This window comes from Salmo trutta, chromosome 29, assembly GCF_901001165.1.
Source record: "Salmo trutta chromosome 29, fSalTru1.1, whole genome shotgun sequence".
NCBI lineage: Eukaryota > Metazoa > Chordata > Actinopteri > Salmoniformes > Salmonidae > Salmo > Salmo trutta.
Genome location: NC_042985.1, coordinates 37,483,111 through 37,504,827, shown reverse-complemented (window position 1 = coordinate 37,504,827; position 21,717 = coordinate 37,483,111). Strand labels below are relative to the sequence as shown.

At 42.9% G+C, this 21,717-nt stretch overlaps 1 protein-coding gene across 4 annotated transcripts in view; it reads left to right on the top strand.

Moving 5' to 3' along the window:
* The window catches only part of LOC115167558 (tetraspanin-4), a 103,822-nt gene extending 89,730 nt beyond the window's left edge, over positions 1–14,092 (top strand). For all 4 annotated transcript variants that reach the window (XM_029722123.1, XM_029722122.1, XM_029722121.1 and 1 more), the window contains 4 exons: positions 4,311–4,412; positions 7,309–7,440; positions 11,032–11,115; positions 13,010–14,092. In XM_029722123.1, coding sequence (XP_029577983.1) covers positions 4,311–4,412; positions 7,309–7,440; positions 11,032–11,115; positions 13,010–13,078 — 387 coding nt within the window. In that variant the 3' untranslated portion in view covers positions 13,079–14,092. The remainder of the gene's footprint in view (positions 1–4,310; positions 4,413–7,308; positions 7,441–11,031; positions 11,116–13,009) is intronic.
* The last annotated feature ends 7,625 nt before the right edge of the window (positions 14,093–21,717 follow it).

The following is a 21,717-nucleotide window of genomic DNA, read 5'->3' as shown; positions in this document are numbered from 1 at the left end:
TGACTCAAATGAAAGAGAGTGACATTTTCTCCAATGTGTGGCACAACTCAGTTTGTTGTATATAATAATAGTATGAACCACATTTCTTACATAAACAAGGTGCACATTTCACCTCAGCAACATGGGACTGAGGTTCAATGTAGCAATTTGAAATTGAGTCATGTAACCACTTCCTGAATGAATTTCAAGCATGGAAAAGTTTCATTTCCTGCTGAGAGAATTGTTTGATTGGTAAAACACACTACTAATCATATTGATTCACCAATTAAATGAATGGCAACATGAAATGACTAATTAATTGGACTACCTACAAAACATAAAATGTTCTGCTCTTTGTGTGAAAAGGAGAAACCCATTGGTGAAATCCTGTAGGGGTATTGACAGTAAAAAAACACACCTGGGTTCAAATAGTATTTGTTTTGTTTCAAACACTTTAGCTGGACTTCTGGCACTCCAGGCAGGATCAACTGCCACTCAGGCAGGCTCAACCAAATGCTCAAAGTACAAATACTAACCTAATTGAACCCACGTCTAGTAAAAGTATCTGTTGATTTAAACTTCATAGAATTCAATATTGCAATCAGGTTGAGATAAAACCATAATACAATAAGTAGAAAGGAGCAAAGCAGCGTTGAGGAAAATAGACTGTGGAAAACAAAACGTGAACAGCTTCTGTCAATGTTTTCCTATGAATAAATATGATACATATGAATGCATTTGAATAAACATAAGACATTAAGGGGAATACCTCCAGAGAGAATAGAACCACAAATAGACCCCATTTTGACACTATTCTATCCTTGCTGGGAGCTATCGGCAGACGAACATAGATGAACAGTTTGCCATTTTACCAGTTGGGGCTCCCGAGTGGCGCAGCGGTCTAAGGCACTGCATCTAGCTAGAGGTGTCAGTACAGACCCTGGTTTGATTCCAGGCTGTATCACAACCAGCCGTGATTGAAGTTAGGGTTTGGCTGGGGTAGGCCGTCATTGTAAATAAGAACTTTTCTTAACTGACTTGCCTAGTTAATAAAGATAAAATCAATTTTGGGACGATGCATAGAGCCTTCGCCTTCTCTTCATATTTCCTGATTCCTCGTCCAATAAACATTTAACACAGTACAATGTCTAAAATACAGAAAGTATTCAGACCCACTGATTTTTCCACATTTTGTTACATTACAGCCTTATTCTGAAATGGATTAAATTGTTTCCCCCCATCAATCTACCCACAATATCCCATAATGACGAAGCGAAAACAGGTTTTTAGAAATACCTTATTTACATAAGTATTCAGACCCTTTGCTATGAGACTCGAAATTGAGCTCAAGTGCATCCTGTTTCCATTGATCATCCTTGAGATGTTTCTACAACTTGGAGTCCACCTGTGGCAAATTCAATTGATTGGACATGATTTGGAAAGGCACACACCTGTCTATATAAGGTCCCAAAGTTGACAGTGCATGTCAGAGCAAAAACCAAGCCATGAGGTCGAAGGAATTGTCTGTAGAGCTCCAAGACAGAATTGTGTCGAGGCACAGATCTGGGGAAGGGTACCAAAAAGTGTCTGCAGCATTGAAGGCCCCAAAGAACACAATAGACTCCATCGTTCTTAAATAGAAGATGTTTGGAACCACCAAGACTCTTTCTAGACCTGGCCGCCCGGCCAAACTGAGAAATCGGGGGAGAAGGGCCTTGGTCAGGGGGGTGACCAAGAACCCGATGGTCACTCTGACAGAGCTCCTGAAGGACAACTATTTCTACAGCACTTCACTAATCAAGCGTTTATGGTAGAGTGGACAGACGGAGGCCACTCCTCAGTAAAAGGCACATGACAGACCGCTTGGAGTTTGCCAAAAGGAACCATGAGAAACAAGATTCTCTGGTCTGATGAAACCAAGATTGAATTCTTTGGCCTGAATGCCAAGTGTCACATCTGGTGGAAACCTGGCACCATCCCTTCGGTGAAGCATGGTGGTGGCAGCATCATGCTGTGGGGATGTTTTTCAGGGGCAGGGACTGGGAGACTAGTCAGGATCGAGGGAAAGATGAACGGAGCAAAGTACAGAGAGATCTTTGATGAAAATCCAGAGCGCTCAGGCCATCAGACTGGGGCGAAGGTTCACCTTCCAACAGGACAACGACCCTAAGCACACAGCCAAGACAACGCAGGAGTGGCTTCGGGACAAGTCTCTGAATGTCCTTGAGTGGCACCGCCAGAGCTCAGACTTGATCCCGATCGAACATCTCCGGAGAGACCTGAAAATAGCTGTGCAGCGAAGCTCCCCATCCAACCTGACAGAGCTTGAGAGGATCTGCAGAGAAGAATGGGAGAATGGGAAACTTCCCAAATACAGGTGTGCGACACTTGTGATATTTACGTGTTTTCTTTTTTATTTCTAACAAGCTGTTTTTGCTTTGTCATTATGGGGTGTTGTGTGTAGATTGATTAGGGGAAAAAACGATTTAATCAATTTTAGAATAAGGCTGTAACGTAACAAAATGTTGAAAAAGTCAAGGGGTCTGAATACTTTGCAAATGCACTCTATGTACGCTGTCTGAAATAAAACGTTGTTCTCTCCTCTCCTCTCCCTTCACTGCACTGACAGGCAAAGATTTGAAAGGGGGAAAAAATATGCTGGAAGCTCGTCATTAGCCTGGCTTTCAGCTGGTACATTCTTTAAGATCAGTACAGATGAAGGAGCAGAGGAGAGGACATATTTTAGACGATGAGAAAGAGAAAGGGATGGATTCAGACCTGGGACACCAGGTGAGCGGACTCTAGTTTAGCCTTAATCCATAAATGAACTACCAGGAAGAAAATAAACATGAAAAAACAGCAAACCTTGAGGCCTAGAGAAAGATTTTAAAAGCTCTACTGCTGTATAATGAGCTGCTTTGGGAAGAGAGAGTGTTTGGTGAGTATTCACACTGTTTCTAAATTGCCCATTTGATTACAACATGATTCAGGCTAATCCGTAACAGTGTGTATAAAACAACAGTAGTTCTGTAGGCAGCGTCAAGTTCATTAGAATCACTCAAAGCAATGACTTTAAAGACTGTGAGGCCGCAGCGATTGCCATTTGCTGAAAAATGATACAAAATCCTTCTTTGAATCTCTAATCTAATATGGCAGGTTTAGCTGTCTTGTAGTGACCCGGCATAATATGAGTCAGTGTGTTCCAAGGCGAGACACGGGATATGTTTTTTATTATTATTATTTTTATTATTATAATCATTTAAAAAAGTATATTATTATTTATTTTTGATTGAATATTTAAAACATACAATATACTTGCAGTTAAGCCGCTCAACAACTACATCACATTAGTCATCTAACGGACTCCCATCCAGAGCGACTCACAGAAGCAACCAGGGTCAACGCTCTGTTCAAGGGCACGTAGACAGATCTCCCACAAGGTCAAAAACGGGGACCCGAACCAGCGATCCATCAGTCACCGGCCCAAGCTCCTAATCGCCAGGCCACCAGGCCTCCAAGATCCCCCCCCCCCCCCAAAAAAAATGATCAGAGTGGATTGGTCTTTATCCAGACAGATTTGATCATGCATTTTTTAAGTTACAGCAGTGTCAGCAAAGTTATGATTGGAAGTATGAGCCAGTATCTACAAGGAGACTTATTTCCTATGGGCCATATTCTGACTTGAGATGGCACTAAACTCGAATTTGTCTCCCATTGACGACAATGAATGACGCGAAAGTCAGAGTTAAGCATGCATCTCAAGTCAGAATAAGGCCCGTTGTGCTTTCAGCAGAGCAAATTTTGCTCCTGTTATTTTCAGAAGGGAATACAAGATAAGAACAAAGCTAAAATTATGAAATTGGATTTTAGTAACTCTTCCCTTGAAGGCCTTTCTCATGCTCTTTTATCCTTTGTGTTACCTTTGTGTTCTACATTGTACCCGTATATTATTTTGCTCAGAAAAATATCAGGTATAGAGTCTATTATTCATGCAACATTGCAGCTGTGTTGAAAGGGCTGTAAACAGATGTGATTTTAGCAAAGTGCCCTTTTGACAGCGGGTTGAACAGACCACTGATGGTGTCAGCCTATGGCCCTCTACACAAACATGCCAAAAGACTACATTACCCTACTGGCACAGTTTTTGAGAGAGCAAAGGCTCTGGATCAATGGCAATCAATCGGATTGATGTATTGTTTGTTGACTGTCTGAATGTGTAAATAAGTTGTGTGTTTCGGAGACAGAGAGACAGAGAGTGTTTGTGTGTGTGTTTTGCATGAGTAAGGATGTCCATGTCTTCACCTTGATGTCTTTGTGTGTCTTGTATCCAGATTGATCACTATGCCCAGAGGGATTTGAAGAGGGGACTCCAGCTCTTTGGCACCGAGGGCAACGTAGGCTTGACCAACGCCTGGATGATCGTACAAACTGATGTAAGTCCTTACGCAAGGCACTTAACCCTACTTGCTCCTGTAAGTCGCTCTGGATAAGAGCGTATGCTAAGTGACTAAAATGTAAATGTAAAATGTAAGTCAATGTGTCCTGCTTAGACTGCCTCCTGGTGGTCAGCAGTAGAACAGTACAGTTGTCTTAAATTGGTCTGGTCCCAGATCTGTTTATGCCAATGCATGACAATGACCATAGGAGTTAGCAAGACAGCACAATCAGATCTGGGACCAGGATAGTGTTAAAAGAGGCCAAGCTTTTAGAAATACAGTAGTGCAGGCTAATTACATGATCATATGTACCACTTCATAGGGACAAGGGATTACGCAATCTAACCTGATTCCAACCAATAAGAATAGCCTTGGATTCTTTAAATAGGCTGCCAAACAGTAAGAGAAATGCAAATTGGACCGCACGGCTCCCCGAAGAACAACAGTGTTTGTTTCCACACTCACTTTGATGTGCTTGGCTTTGTATTATTCATGACAAAAATCCACAGCTCAAATCATGGGCAAAGGAAAAGTAGGAAACACAAGGTGAGGAAAGATAGTAGAGAAAAGATTGAATAAAAGGAGCTGATAAAAATGCAGCAGGCACTGCTGGTGAAGGCTGCCAAGAGATGTCAAAAGATACCCGATACAAGATATCAAACTTTGGGCTATGTGATCACAGAATGACCCTTTTTACATTATGAAGTCCAGTTTGATTGTTTGTAGTGTGCATTGGTGAATAGTGTGCATTAGTGAAGTTGTGCGACTGACTGCACATCGTGAGTGAGTGAGACCATGTGTTCAAGATTAAATTCTAGATTGAGTCACATGTCAGAACCGCAGCAAGTGTTCTCATTCCATAAGACCAAGTTTACCCTCTCCACCCCCCCCCCCCCCCCCCCCCCCACCCCCCCATTGAATACTGAATACATTACCACACTGCAAAATGCACCCAGGCAAAGTTAATCTAGTTTAAATTCAGTAATGACCATTTTGGAGTGATGAGGGAGAACTATCTAAGTAAAAGAGGTGACAGAGATATGTTTAACATACAGTACCAGTCAAAAGTTTGGACACCTACTTATTCAAGGGTTTTTCTTTATTTTGACTATTTTCTACATTGTAGAATAATAGTGAAGACATCAAAACTATGAAATGACACTTATGGAATCATGTATTAACCCAAAAAGTTTTAAACAAGTCAAAATATATTTCAGATTTCAGATTCTTCAAAGTAGCCACACTTTGCCTTAATGACAGCTTTTCACATTCTTGGCATTCTCTCAACCAGCTTCATGAGGTAGTCACCTGGAATGCATTTCAATTAACAGGTGTGCCATGTTAATAGTACATTTGTGGAATTTCTTTCCTTCTTAATGCGTTTGAGCCAATCAGTTGTGTTGTGACAAGGTAGGGGTGGTATACAGAAGATAGCCCTATTTGGTAATAGACCAAGTTCATATTATGGCAAGAACAGCTCAAATAAGCAAAGAGAAATGAGAGTCCATCATTACTTTAAGACATGAAGGTCAGTCAATACGGACAATTTCAAGAACTTTGAAAGTTTCTTCAAATGCAGTCGCAAAAACCATCAAGCGCTATGATGAAACTGTCTCTCATGAGGAGTGCCACAGGAATGGAAGACCCAGAGTTCATTAGAGTTATCAGCCTCAGAAATTGCAGCCCACATAAATGTTTCACAGAGTTCAAGTAACAGACACATCTCAACACCAACTGTTCAGAGGAGACTGCGTGAATCAGGCCTTCATGGTCGAATTGCTGCAAAGAAACCACTACAAAAGGACACCAATAAGAAGAAGAGACTGGTAACACTGTCTGTGATTTATTTAGAATTCAAGGCACACTTAACCAGCATGGCTACCACAGCATTCTGCAGCGATATCCCATCTGGTTTGCGCTTAGTGGGATTATCATTTGTCTTTCAACAAGACAATGACCCAACACACCTCCAGGCTGTGAAAGGGCTATTTGACCAAGAATGAGAGTGATGGAGTGCTGCATCAGATGACCTGGCCTTCACAATCACCCGACCTCAACCCAATTGAGATGGTTTGGGATGAGTTGGACCGCAGAGAGGAAAAGCAGCCAACAAGTGCTCAGCATATGTGGGAACTCCTTCAAGACTGTTGGAAAAGCATTCCAGGTGAAGCTGGTTGAGAGAATGCCAAGAGTGTTCAAAGCTGTCATCAAGGTAAAGGGTGGCAACTTTGAAGAATATAAAATATATTTAGATTTGTTTAAAAAAAAATGGTTACTACATGATTCCATATGTGTTATTTCATAGTTGTGATGTCTTCACTATTATTCTACAATGTAGAAAATAGTATAAATAAAGAAAAACCCTTGAATGTGTCACGTTCTGACCTAGGAGAGCTGTGTTTTCTCTGTTTAGTTAGGTCAGGGTGTGATAGGTGGGTGGGCATTCTATGTTTTGTGTTCTATGTTTTGGCCGGGTATGGTTTCCAATCAGAGGCAGCTGTCATTCGTTGTCTCTGATTGGAAGCCATACTTAGGCAGCCTGTTTTTCCCTGTGTTTTTTGTGGGATCTTGTTTTTGTGCAGCTGTGTTTGAGCAGCCCCAGAACATCACGTTTGTTTCAGTTTTCACCTGTTTCTTGTTTTGTTCGGGTTCACAAATAAAATATGTGGAACTATCGGCACGCTGCGCCTTGGCTGATTTATGACAGGGAATTCGAGGATAGCAATCATGACAGAATGAGTAGGTGTGTCCAAACTTTTGCCTAGTACCGTACATATGGAAGTGCCAGAGAACGATCTCTGTTCATGAATCATGCAGAATGGTTTTAGTGTGTAGCATTTTTGGTTTTCCTCTCTGTTCGGACATTAACATTCAGTGTCCTTGTCTGGTGTAGTTCCGCTGCTGTGGCGTGACCAACCATACGGACTGGTTTGAGGTGTACAATGCCAGCCGCGTGCCCGATTCCTGCTGTCTGGAGTACAGCGACAACTGTGGCCTCGTGAATCCAGGGACCTGGTGGACCGCGGTAAGATGCACAGAATCACACATACACGAACACAAACACACATGCTCCCACACATACACTCTCCCTCTCTCCAACACACATACGCGCACACTAGTTGTTCCCAAATGTTATCTGGTTGTTTTTGTTACCCAAATGTAATTGTTTGGTCCAAAACCTTCCTTGTGACCAACCAGTTAAACAAAACATTACGGTATACTGTGATAAATCTCAGACAATCCACCCACAGTCCACTGAGCTTTTGCTAAAACCCGACCCACGCTTTGGGAAACACTGCTCTGCTGTGGATAACTACCTGTTCTCATATGCCTTATATCTGGGGTATAAGGCATATTCAAATATAAGGGGTATTTGACCCTATGGGCTATAGCCTATAGAATCCCAGTGAATAACACATTCTTAAATGGCAAAACAGATAGTCAAAAAATGTATCATAAGGAATAAGGTTTTTAAGTGTCTATCCTATATCTAGGAGATATAAGAAAGCTCAGGAATATATAAATATAAATATGTCTCACAGAATGATATAATATAAACGTCCCTTTTTCAGGACTCTGTCTTTAAAACATAATTCGTATGTAACTTCACAGGGTTTAAACACTGTTTCCCATGCTTGTTCAATGAACCATAAACAATTAATGAACATGCACCTGTGGAACGGTCGTTAAGACACACTAAAGAGGCCTTTCTACTGACTCTGAAAAACACCAAAAGAAAGATGCCCAGGGTCCCTGCTCATCTGCGTGAATGTGCCTTAGGCATGCTGCAAGGAGGCATGAGGACTGCAGATGTGGCCAGGGCAATAAATTGTAATGTCCGTACTGTGAGACGCCTAAGACAGCGCAACAGGGAGACAGGACGGACATCTGATCGTCCTTGCAGTGGCAGACCACGTGTAACAACACCTGCACAGGATCAGTACATCCGAACATCACACCTGCGGACAGGTACAGGATGGCAACAACAACTGCCTGAGTTACACCAGGAACGCACAATCCCTCCATCAGTACTCAGACTGCCCACAATAGGCTGAGAGAGGCTGGACTGAGGGCTTGTAGGCCTGTTGTAAGACAGGTCCTAACCAGGCATCACCGGCAACAACGTCGCCTATGGGCACAAACCCACCGTCGCTGGACCAGACAGGACTGCCAAAAAGTGCTCTTCACTGATGAGTCGCGGTTTTGTCTCACCAGGGGTGATGGTCAAATTCGGGTTTATGGTCGAAGGAATGAGCGTTACACCGAGGCCTGTACTCTGGAGCGGGATCGATTTGGAGGTGGAGGGTCTGTCATGGTCTGGGGCGGTGTGTCACCACAGCATCATCAGACTGAGCTTGTTGTCATTGCAGGCAATCTCAACGCTGTGCGTTACAGGGAAGACATCCTCCTCCCTCATGTGGTACCCATCCTGCAGGCTCATCCAGACATGACCCTCCAGCATGACAATGCCACCAGCCATGCTGCTCGTTCTGTGCGTGATTTCCTGCAAGACAGGAATGTCTGTGTTCTGCCATGGCCAGCGATGAACTCAGAGCTCAATCCCATTGAGCATGTCTGGGACCTGTTGCATCAGAGGATGAGGGCTAGGGCCATTCCCCCCAGAAATGTCCGGGAACTTGCAGGTGCCTTGGTGGAAGAGTGGGGTAACATCTCACAGCAAGAACTCGCAATTCTGGTGCAGTCCATGAGGAGGAGATGCACTGCAGTACTTAATGCAGCTGGTGGACACACCAGATACTGACTGTTACTTTTGATTTTGACCCCCCCTTTGTTCAGGGACACATTATTCCATTTCTGTTAGTCACATGTCTTTAGAACTTGTTCAGTTTATGTCTCAGTTGTTGAATCTTGTTATGTTCATACACATTTTTACACATGTTAAGTTGACACAATGCCCATCCAACCCGGAAGCCAGCTGCACCAATGTGTCGGAGGAAAGACCATACACCTGGCAACCGTGTCAGCGTGCACTGCGCCCGGCCCGCCACAGGAGTCGCTAGTGCGCGATGAGACGAGGACATCCCTGCCGGCCAAACCCTCCCTAACCCGGACGACGCTAGGCCAATTGTGCGCTGCCCCATGGGCCTCCCAGTCGCGGCCGGCTGCGACAGAGCCTGAGCTCGAACCCAGAATCTCTAGTGGCACAGCTAGCACTGCGATGCAGTGCCTTAGACCACTGCGCCACTCGGGAGGCCCTACACATGTTAAGTTTGCTGAAAATAAACGCAGTTGACAGTGAGAGGATGTTTCTTTTTTTGCTGAGTATTTATATATATTTTTTACACATTTTACCCCTTTTTTGGGGCACAAAACCTTTTTTTAACCGGTACCGGGATACCTTTAGACGAGTCCTGTGACACTTGTGGGGGTCGTAGAACAACACAGAGAACACCAGCGTGTTCATGAGAGTCTCTGCTTTCGATACTGGGGTCATAGTTTGTAGCCCAAACAATTTTCAAAAATCGGTCTTCTCAAGAAAACCTCTGTAGTGTTACAGGCATTTTCGTCTCCTGGTCTGACAAACAGCTCTGTATCCCTGTCACTTTTCACTGCTGATGCGGAAGGCCAGCATGGGCGTATGTGGTGGATTGAGCCCATACAACAACAAAAAAACATGTCTCTAGCTTAGACAGATTTTGATGGGGATTTCTTTATTATGTTAATCAACTCTATGGGGTTTTTAAATCTGTGCCTTGAGGTCTGCAGCAGCATTGCTGATTTTCTTTCTTTTGCCCCTGGTAGTTAATTAATATATAATCACTTGATTAATACCCTTGTTTGGTGAAATAATCCACTCAACTGGTGTCACAGGTCTAAATCCCTGATTATAGGGGAAGACTGAAAAAAAAGACTGTGAGGCATAAATTCTTTCTGCCGTATACCATGCCAGGCTCATGTACTCTGTGCCAGTCCCATCGCTGTCTGCCGTTGTCTATGCCACTTTCTTTCATTATTACAACAACCACTTTAGCTGCTTTGAGGATATGTAAACTATTCACAATTCTATACGTGAAGACTTGTGTTTGTCTAGTGGTACATCATCCTTTTAATTGACACTGTGTTTTCACGTAATGTCTCTTGAATGTTCAAAAGGGAGAGTTGGAGAAACTTTAGGTGACGTCGCCTAAGTGTATATCCTGTTTGTGTTGGCCATGAAAAATTCAGCTCGTTCGCTTGTCTGAATGTTGTCCCAGCACAGAGCGATGGTACCATCTGCAAGTTACTCCCATCCTTCCGCCCCTAGTGATAGATAGGGATTGTAGCTATCCCAGGGAACATTTATTCAGAGAAGAGGGGGGGATTTTGAAGGCATCCATATGGGACCCACTTAGCTAACATGACAAGGAGGTGATTTGCAGAGTAAAAGGCATGTATGGGAGGATGTGTCACTTTGTGTTGGGCGGTGTAGAGAAGGGCCTGTGGGCCAGATAATCTTGTAAGTCTACCAAGACTAGTACCAGAAGGAAAATGAAATGTACCCCAACCCTGCTGTAGGCTACACTTAGGCACTCCATGCTATAAATGTGGGTTAATGTGATGTTAATGTGATAATGTGCTGTAAAACTTTTGTTTCCATTCCTGTGTGTCTCCACAGCCATGTTACGAGCGGGTGAAGGATTGGATACAACAGAATCTGGTGGCCCTGTGGATATTTGCCTTGTGTACGGCACTCACACAGGTACAGACACTGGTGACACAATATTACTCTTCAGTGTACATTGAAAGTGCTTTGAATGCCTATGTTTCAGTGGATAGCATTTTATAGTGATGTCTATTGACAGGGAACCATAACATCTTAGCTTGGCACCAGAAGATTGGTATCTGCTTTTCCAACTTTGCTAAACAGACTCCATTCTAAATATCTGTGCATATGAACGTTTACTTTAGCTTGCATTGGGGTCAGACTGAATGGCAGGACAACAAAAGTCAGAGTTGGTTAAAGCACATATTGAACAGATCTGGAACTAGGCTAATATCACTAATAATTGATAAGGAATTAGATGATTTGAAAGTAGGCCTCTAATAACAATTACAGTGAATTCAAATTCATGAGGTTGTTCCTTTTATTTTCAATGGAGACACTGGTCTTGTCCAAATACCCATACTAGCTTACTACACACTTAATTTAAACTGCATACTATTTAGCACATAGCGTAGTAAAAAGTATACAGTATGCCACGACTGCAACCTGTGTTGTGATAATTGCGTTGTTTGCTCTATAACCTGTTAATTCATTTGCCTTGCAACTGTGATATATAGGGTTAAACAATACAAATAAATTCAACCATACCTTTTGTTTTATCACAAAATATAGCAACCTCTGTCCAGTGAAGTCCACAAAGCATATTGCATGTACAGTTAGTTACATGACCTACAGCATGGTCAAACAAGTTAATGTTTCCAACATTTTTTGGACCACTAAACAACTGTCGCAAAGAAAACAGGATCTGCCTGCACTATTCCAGCACCACTTCAACTTCAACATTTTAACATGAACATCACCTGTGCTTAGTCTAATAGTGACAACTAAAATATACCAAAAACAATTTAGTCCAATCAACATAAGCTAAATGTGATGTGGCTGTCCATGGTTCTGATTTCTGTGTGTGTGTAGAAAAACCTGTTGACTCCCCCTACTTGTAGAGAACCGCTAATGCCATCCTCCTCGCTTTCATGTTGACGAAACTGTCTATCACTCTGTCATGCAGTACACGCTTTTATTTTTTGTTGTCCTCGGCTACTTGGCTAAAATGCTTGCTTGCTAGCCTAACTTCTGTTCATGGGCAACGTTAGCTAGTTAACATTAGACTTCTACATCTAGCTACATATTGAACTTTCATCCTTTCAGGCCAGGGGAACAACAATGTATGAATTAATGGTTGGATCAGAATTGCAGTTATAATTATTGGTCAGTACGGATAATTAAGTAAAACCACAAGTCCAAATCACTATCTCCATCCATGGCCGATTTAGATGTTGCTTACAATGCAATACTCGTGAGAATTTTAAGGAGAACAAAAACCACTTAGCCTACATTTGAACACCACCGCAGAAGCTTCGCTGTTCGGCATCTTCCCAATGAAGTAGCCTAGTTTTGTCGTTTGGCTACTTGAAAAGAACTGGGGCCAATCACTCGCAGCCCACATCTTCCCAACTTTGTGGAAAAGTGTGCATCGAATTCTACTGGATGAAGAGCCGAAATGAGCCTGGCATTTAAACCATACTATAGATTGAAGAAAAAAACACATACTAGAAAACGTTATATTTTCTCATACTGAGAATGCGTCTTGCACGATTGCGTTGTCTCGCGTTATTGGTTAATTTCGGTAGCAAATCCCCATATCTGATTATCAACTGTTGTCAAAGCCGACATTACCATGAAATATGGGCTATTAAAGTATACTCGATTTTCTAAATGTCCCATACTATTAAACCTTTTTTATATATTTTTTTGCATACTCAAACGGCCTACTATTTAGGACACAAGTATGGGTATTCAGACACGACCACTTTATTGATGATGTAGTTGTGTCACATTGGGTTTTGGTTGTGTATGTGTTCCCTTTGTTTAGATTCTGGGTTTGGTCTTCTCTATGACGATGTTCTGCCAAGCAGTCAAAGTGGAGACCTTCTACGCCTAGCAGTGTCCCCTCTTTGCCCCAAAGGACTCTGTGAATGAGTGAGGCACACACCTCTCTCTCTACTCTGTGACGGACCTTTCTCACCAACGACTCGCCGACCTATCCTCATTTAACAACCTGTACTGTAAAACGAGCACAATGTCATATCGAGAGCCAATGGATGGTTTTTGCTTAATTAAATGTTATTCATTCATTTTGTGGTCAACATATATATGTAATATATAGGAGTAATCCTTTTTTAAAGATCTGTTTTAAATTATTTTGAATCATTCTATAATCTAAGTGTTTTGAAACGAGAGGAGAGCTAAGGAATGCAGGTCAAGAGGGCATTTAGTAAGACAGGCCACGTGAGTACTAAAGTGCATGGTTCTTATGATGGTGTTTACTAAATGTTTGGCTCATCCAAATCAACTTTTCCTTGAGTTTTTTTTTATTCCACCATCAAGAAATACTGTAAATTAGAATGCATTGTAACAGTGAATTCATAATAATACTTATTTAATAAACTAGTTAATCTGGAGGGATTTATTATGTATAAATTATAATAATATATATCAGTATAGCAACTTCAATACTAAGAATGTCTGGATGTTCACAAAACCCCTGAAAATAGAACAAAACCAACACCAGTCATCCTAGGCAACTAAATGCCCCTTGACAGAATCTGTCAAGGTCCTCGACAGCTTCTCCCTGCTGTGGCCTAGGGGCATTTCTTTCCCACAGTTCTCATCAATGTTTTTACATTCACATTGAGCCAACTTCTGTGTGACCCCATGAATAACCATTCCCTGTGTCCCAGCTAGTTAGAACACACAGTCTTCCATACCACATGCATGAGAAAATCAGAAAACTCTCGCAAAACAACCTTTGATTAGAAATGTTTTTGTGGGTTCACAATCTCTCTTGGTAGCTTGACATGTTGTTTGATTGTCAGTGTCAGTGGAGTCTTGGTAGCAGCTGTGCATTTCTGTTTACACAATGAACACTGGGAAAATATATATATTTGCAAAAAAATGATATGGGGGATTGGAAATGATACAGACAATTACATTGATGGAAGCTATAATCGATCTGCAATGTTAAAGCTGATCTACCCCCTTACAAAAACACTGGGAAAACCGCCTACATCTTCAGATGCTACAGTTAAACACTAGCCAGTGGTAGGTAACAGGTGTATTTCCTGTACACCACAACATCTTTAACTTGACTGGCGTGCACGCACACACACACACACACTCACACGCAGGCACACACAGGTAGGGGAGACCAGGGTGGGGAACAAAGTAACCCTTTTAGGCTTTTGTTTATTATGAAAAGATTAGAGTTAGATTCATATTTTCTACATCAACACCATATATATCTCGACGTTTCTAGGACTTAACAGGCTGTGGGGTTAACTATTACACAGTCTTCAATAGTAAAAATGTGTGGTAATAAAAAAAATAGATTTTAAACTGATACTTGGATGAAAATACACTAAATTGACAAATATGTAATATTGACCAAAAACGCAAAATAGACAAATTCATTTTGCCTATTTCATATTAGCATTTAAGTATGAATTTGACTTTTTTCCCCTCATTTTTCTACAGTATTTATTTATTAAACATTTTGCGGGATGAAATCTCTTGATATGCACCATCTTGTTTTCAAGTATCCAAATGAAAAAACTTTACTTAATAACAATAATAATATGGCAACTACTGGTTAATAATAATGAAATAATAATAAAATCTTACCTTAACAGCATAAAATGTTTTGTACAACTACTAATGGGCCTAAAATGAATGAATAACTGCTAAACTACAACCTATTAAACCTAAGTCCCTAAGTACATAGCCTACATGCATACATATTTACAAATATCTTATCATTTAGGGTGTATTGAGTTAAAACACGCTTTGGTGTTTACATTTCACATCCTTAAGTTACACTATATTTTTGTTAGAATGTAACATGTAACAATTTCAAAGATTTTACTGAGTTACAGTTCATATAAGTAAATCAGTCAATTTAAATAAATTCATTTGGCACTAATCTATGGATTCCACGACTGGGAATATAGATATGCATCTGTTGGTCACAGATACCGTATCTTTAAAAAAGGTAGGGGCGTGGATCAGAAAACCAGTCAGTATCTGGTGTGACCACTATTTGCCTCATGCAGTGCGACACATCTCCTTCGCATAGAGTTGATCAGGCTGTTGATTGTGGCCTGTGGAATATTGTCCCACTCCTCTTCAATGGCTGTGTGAAGTTCCTGGATATTGGCGTTCACTGGAACACGCTGTCGTACACGGCAATCCAACATTTTCATCTTCCAGGAATTGTGTACAGATCCTTGTGACATGGGGCCGTGCATTATTATGCTGAAATATGAGGTGATGGCAGCGGATGGATGGCACGACAATGGGCCTCAGGATCTCATCACGGTATCTCTGTGCATTGAAATTACCATTGCTCATGAAACCAACACTTTACATTTTGCTTAAATTTTGTTCAGTATATATTTACTTTAGGGCCTCAAATCCCATTGCATGACCACCAAACTGCAGTATGCCTAAACCTCCACCGTTACTACAGGCACCCTAAAGGTTATACTAAAATGTTTCACATATTAAAGGAATATATGTTATTTCCTTTTAGCATTGAACAAATGTCCGCACATGCTTTTCTCCCCCCTACTCTCACCACCTCGTTGAGACCTCTGCTATTGCGCCTCTAGTTCATCATAGGCCTACTTTCTGCAAACCTCTCCCACCACTCAGCGGAGCCATACTTCATTCCCATGTTCGCTTGCTTTCTCCCTTCCCACGCTTGATCAATAAAACATGCGCTCGCGCTCGCGGTCGCTCTCTTTCACCTCTCCACTCCCTCATCTCTCTGAAGCCGCTGACTGAGTTGATGAAACAGCAAAGACAGAGAGCTGATGGAGAGCTGCAAACATGACAATGGTTGAACTGGAGATATTTCACAGTCTACTTGTCCTAGGAGTAGTCGTGGCCAAAGGTTTTGAGAATGACACAAATATTAATTTTCACAAAGTCTGCTGCCTCAGTTTGTATGATGGCAATTTGCATATACTCCAGAATGTTGTGAAGAGAGTACCTCTTTGCCATGCAAATGAACTGAATCCCCAAAAAACATTTCCACTGCATTTCAGCCCTGCCACAAAAGGACCAGCTGACATCATGTCAGTGATTCTCTCGTTAACACAGGTGTGAGTGTTGACGAGGACAAGGCTGGAGATCACTCTGTCATACTGATTGAGTTCGAATAACAGACTGGAAGCTTCAAAGGGAGGGTGGTGCTTATCATTGTTCTTCCTCTGTCAACCATGGTTACCTGCAAGGAAACACGTGCCGTCATCATTGCTTTGCAAAAAAAGGGCTTCACAGGCAAGGATATTGCTGCCAGTAAGATTGCACCTAAATCAACCATTTATCGGATCATCAAGAACCTCAAGGAGAGCAGTTCAATTGTTGTGAAGAATGCTTCAGGGCGACCAAGAAAGTCCAGCAAGCTTCAGGACCGTCTCCTAAAGTTGATTCAGATGCGGGAACGGGGCACCACCAGTACAGATCTTGCTCAGGAATGGCAGCAGGCAGGTGTGAGTGCATCTGCACGCACAGTGAGGCGAAGACTTTTGGAGGATGGCCTGGTGTCAAGAAGGGCAGCAAAGAAGCCACTGCTCTCAAGGAAAAACATCAGGGACAGACTGATATTTTGCAAAAGGTACAGGGATTGGACTGCTGAGGGCTAGGGTAAAGTAATTTTCTCTGATGAATCCCCTTTCTGATTGTTTGGGGCATCCGGAAAAAGCTTGTCCGGAGAAGACAAGGTGAGCGCTACCATCAGTCCTGTGTCGTGCCAACAGTAAAGCATCCTGAGACCATTCATGTGTGGGGTTGCTTCTCAGCCAAGGGAGTGGGCTCACTCACAATTTTGCCTAAGAACACAGCCATGAATAAAGAATGGTACCAACACATCCTCCGCGAGCAACTTCTCCCAACCATCCAGGAACAGTTTGGTGACGAACAAAGCCTTTTCCAGCATGATGGAGCACCTTGCCATAAGGCAAAAGTGATAACTAAGTGGCTCGGGGAACAAAACATCGATATTTTGGGTCCATGGCCAGGAAACTCCCTAGACCTTAATCCCATTGAGAATTTGTGGTCAATCCTCAAGAGGCGGGTGGACAAACAAAAACCCACAAATTCTGACAAACTCCAAGCATTGATTATGCAAGAATGGGCTGCCATCAGTCAGGATGTGGCCCAGAAGTTAATTGACAGCATGCCAGGGCGGATTGCAGAGGTCTTGAAAAAGAAGGGTCAACACTGCAAATATTGACTCTTTGCATCAACTTCATGTAATTGTCAATAAAAGCCTTTGACACGTATGAAATGCTTGTAATTGTACTTCAGTATTCCATAGTAACATCTGACAAAAATATCTAAAGACACTGAGGCAGCAGACTTTGTGAAAATGTATATTTGTGTCATTCTCAAAACTTTTGGCCACGACTGTACATCCCCTGTGTTGTCCTGGAGACTGAAGTCGTCTAATATAGTTTCTATTAAATAAAATGTCAGTGTTTGTTAATTACAACCGCTGAATTTGTAAAAAGGTGTCTAAAGGTAGGTATAGCCAGGGCCTCCCGGGTGGTGCAGTGGTCTAAGGCCACTGCGCCACCAGAGATTCTGTTCGAGCCAAGGCTCTGTTGCAGCCGGCCGTGACCGGGAGGCCAATGGGGCGACGCACAATTGGCCCAGCGTCATCCGGGTTAGGGAGGGTTTGGCTGGCAGGGATATCTTTGTCTCATTACGCACTAGTGACTCCTGTGGCGGGCCGGGCGCAGTGCATGCTGATCAGGTCGCTAGGTGTACAGTGTTTCCTCTGACACATTGGTGCGGCTGGCTTCCGGGTTGGATGTGCGTTGTGTCAGGAAGCAGTGCGGCTTGGCTTGGCTTGGCTTGGTTGGGTTGTGTTTCGGAGGACGCATGGCTCTTGACCTTCGCCTCTCCCGAGTCTGTACGGGAGTTGCAGCGATGAGACAAGACAGTAACTACTACCTATTGGGGAGAAAAAGGGGTAAAAAAGGTAGGTATAGCCCAAGGCTACGTTGTGCTGTTCCATGGGTGCCGCATGCAGATTTTCATTGGGACTGATTTCTACCTTGAAACAGGTGTGCGCACTCTCCAGCCAGTCACAATAAAGTACCAGGTAGAAACTAAAATCAGTTGCACGTTCAGCGGGACTCGTGATTTTGGAAGATGGAAATATGTTATGTAGAACAAGGAATCCTGTCGGCTCTATGGTTTTTCTATCTGCAACGTTCGTCAATGTTTGGCAACTGAACGTGGTGCAGCCCTTGTGGACTTGAGGGCCTGAGTTGTGCACCCCTGCTATAGAATAATGACATTTCCAACTGAAGGCAACGTCAGAAGTATTTTAGCTAGACAATTGTCCCAGTTGCTTTAACCGGCATAATATCTTATTGTCAAAATTAAGATATTGCCACGGCTGAATTTCTGTAGTTCAATGCTTCCATTGTCTCCCCCTTCTGGCTATTGGGCTAAAATCCATATTGCGGTCTCAAAATATATACTGCTCAAAAAAATAAAAGGAACACTTAAACAACACAATGTAACTCCAAGTCAATCACACTTCTGTGAAATCAAACTGTCCACTTAGGAAGCAACAATGATTGACAATAAATTTCACATGCTGTTGTGCAAATGGAATAGACAACAGGTGGAAATTATAGGCAATTAGCAAGACACCCCCAATAAAGGAGTGGTTCTGCAGGTGGTAACCACAGACCACTTCTCAGTTCCTATGCTTCCTGTCTGATGTTTTGGTCACTTTTGAATGCTGGCGGAGCTTTCAAAAGTGGTAGCATGAGACGGAGTCTACAACCCACACAAGTGGCTCAGGTAGTGCAGCTCATCCAGGATGGCACATCAATGCGAGCTGTGGCAAGAAGGTTTGCTGTGTCTATCAGCGTAGTGTCCAGAGCATGGAGGCGCTACCAGGAGACAGGCCAGTACATCAGGAGACATGGAGGAGGCCATAGGAGGGCAACAACCCAGCAGCAGGACCGCTACCTCCGCCTTTGTGCAAGGAGGAGCAGGAGGAGCACTGCCAGAGCCCTGCAAAATGACCTCCAGCAGGCCACAAATGTGCATGTGTCTGCTCAAACGGTCAGAAACAGACTCCATGAGGGTGGTATGAGGGCCCGACGTCCACAGGTGGGGGTTGTGCTTACAGCCCAACACCGTGCAGGACGTTTGGCATTTGCCAGAGAACACCAAGATTGGCAAATTCGCCACTGGCGCCCTGTGCTCTTCACAGATGAAAGCAGGTTCACACTGAGCACGTGACAGACGTGACAGAGTCTGGAAACGCCGTGGAGAACGTTCTGCTGCCTGCAACATCCTCCAGCATGACCGGTTTGGCGGTGGGTCAGTCATGGTGTGGGGTGGCATTTCTTTGGGGGGCCGCACAGCCCTCCATGTGCTCGCCAGAGGTAGCCTGACTGCCATTAGGTACCGAGATGAGATCCTCAGACCCCTTGTGAGACCATATGCTGGTGCGGTTGGCCCTGGGTTCCTCCTAATGCAAGACAATGCTAGACCTCATGTGGCTTGAGTGTGTCAGCAGTTCCAGCAAGAGGAAGGCATTGATGCTATGGACTGGCCCGCCCGTTCCCCAGACCTGAATCCAATTGAGCACATCTGGGACATCATGTCTCGCTCCATCCACCAACGCCACGTTGCACCACAGACTGTCCAGGTGTTGGCGGATGCTTTAGTCCAGGTTTGGGAGGAGATCCCTCAGGAGACCATCCGCCACCTCATCAGGAGCATGCCCAGGCGTTGTAGGGAGGTCATACAGGCACGTGGAGGCCACACTGAGCCTACTACTGAGCCTCATTTTGACTTGTTTTAAGGACATTACATCAAAGTTGGATCAGCCTGTAGTGTGGTTTTCCACTTTAATTTTGAGTGTGACTCCAAATCCAGACCTCCATGGGTTGATAAATTGGATTTCCATTGATTATTTTTGTGTGATTTTTGTTGTCAGCACATTCAACTATGTAAAGAAAAAAGTATTTAATAAGATTATTTCATTCATTCAGATCTAGGATGTGTTATTTTAGTGTTCCCTTTATTTTTTGAGCAGTGTATATGGCAAGGTAAGCGAGCCCAGATAAAATCAACAAACTTGCAAAGAGGCAAAGACGTAGGACTATTCATAACAAACGTTAAATTGTATTTCCAGGTATTAGCATTTCATAAATTTGTTTAGACAATATTCTTCCACCTCCACTGGCTGAGTATGGAGATACATATGGTGTTTCTCCTATTGCACTGGAAGGGCTGGTCTTCACCGATCTATCCTTTAAACAATGTTAAACTACGCTTTGGTCCTATTATTGCTCACACAATTTCTATTTGGGACAAAATAGAAAAACTATGTAACTGGGAATCGAAATGACATCGACGGGACAGTAGTGGAGAGGGTAGTAAGTTTTAAGTTCCTCGGCGTACACATCACGGACAAACTGAATTGGTCCACCCACACAGACAGCGTGGTGAAGAAGGCGCAGCAGCGCCTCTTCAACCTCAGGAGGCTGAAGAAATTCAGGCTTGTCACCAAAAGCACTCACAAACTTTTACAGATGCACAATCAAGAGCATCCTGTCGGGCTGTATCACCGCCTGTTATGGCAACTGCTCCGCCCACAACCGTAAGGCTCTCCAGAGGGTAGTGAGGTCTGCACAACACATCACCGGGGGCAAACTACCTGCCCTCCAGGACACCTACACCACCCGATGTCACAGGAAGGCCATAAAGATCATCAAGGACAACAACCACCCGAGCCACTGCCTGTTCACCCCGCTATCATCCAGAAGGTGAGGTCAGTACAGGTGCATCAAAGCTGGGACCGAGAGACTGAAAAACAACTTCTATCTCAAGGCCATCACTGTTAAACAGCCACCACTAACATTGAGTGCGAACATACTGACTCAACTCCAGCCACTTTAATAATGTAAAAATGTATGAAAATTGTATCACTAGCCACTTTAAACAATGCCACTTCACATAATGTTTACATACCCTACATTACTCATCTCATATGTATATACTGTACTCTATACCATCTACTGCATCTTGCCATCTTGATGTAATATATGTATCACTAGCCACTTTAAACAATGCCACCTTTATATGTTTACATACCCTACATTACTCATCTCATATGTATATACTGTACTCTATACCATCTACTGCATCTTGCCTATGCCGTTCTGTACCATCACTCATTCATATATTTTTATGTACATATTCTTCATTCCTTTACACTTGTGTGTATAAGGTAGTTGTTGTGAATTTGTTACGTTAGATTACTCGTTGGTTATTACTGCATTGTCGGAACTAGAAGCACAAGCATTTCGCTACGCTCACATTAACATCTGCTAACCGTGTGTATGTGACAAATACAATTTGATTTGATCAACCTTATACATTTACAATTTGTTCACTGGCTGTATTTAACACCAAGAAAAATTTTAGCATGAAAATGGCCCCAACTCCCAACTGTTCACTGTGTCCCCTAAATCAGGTAGGCAC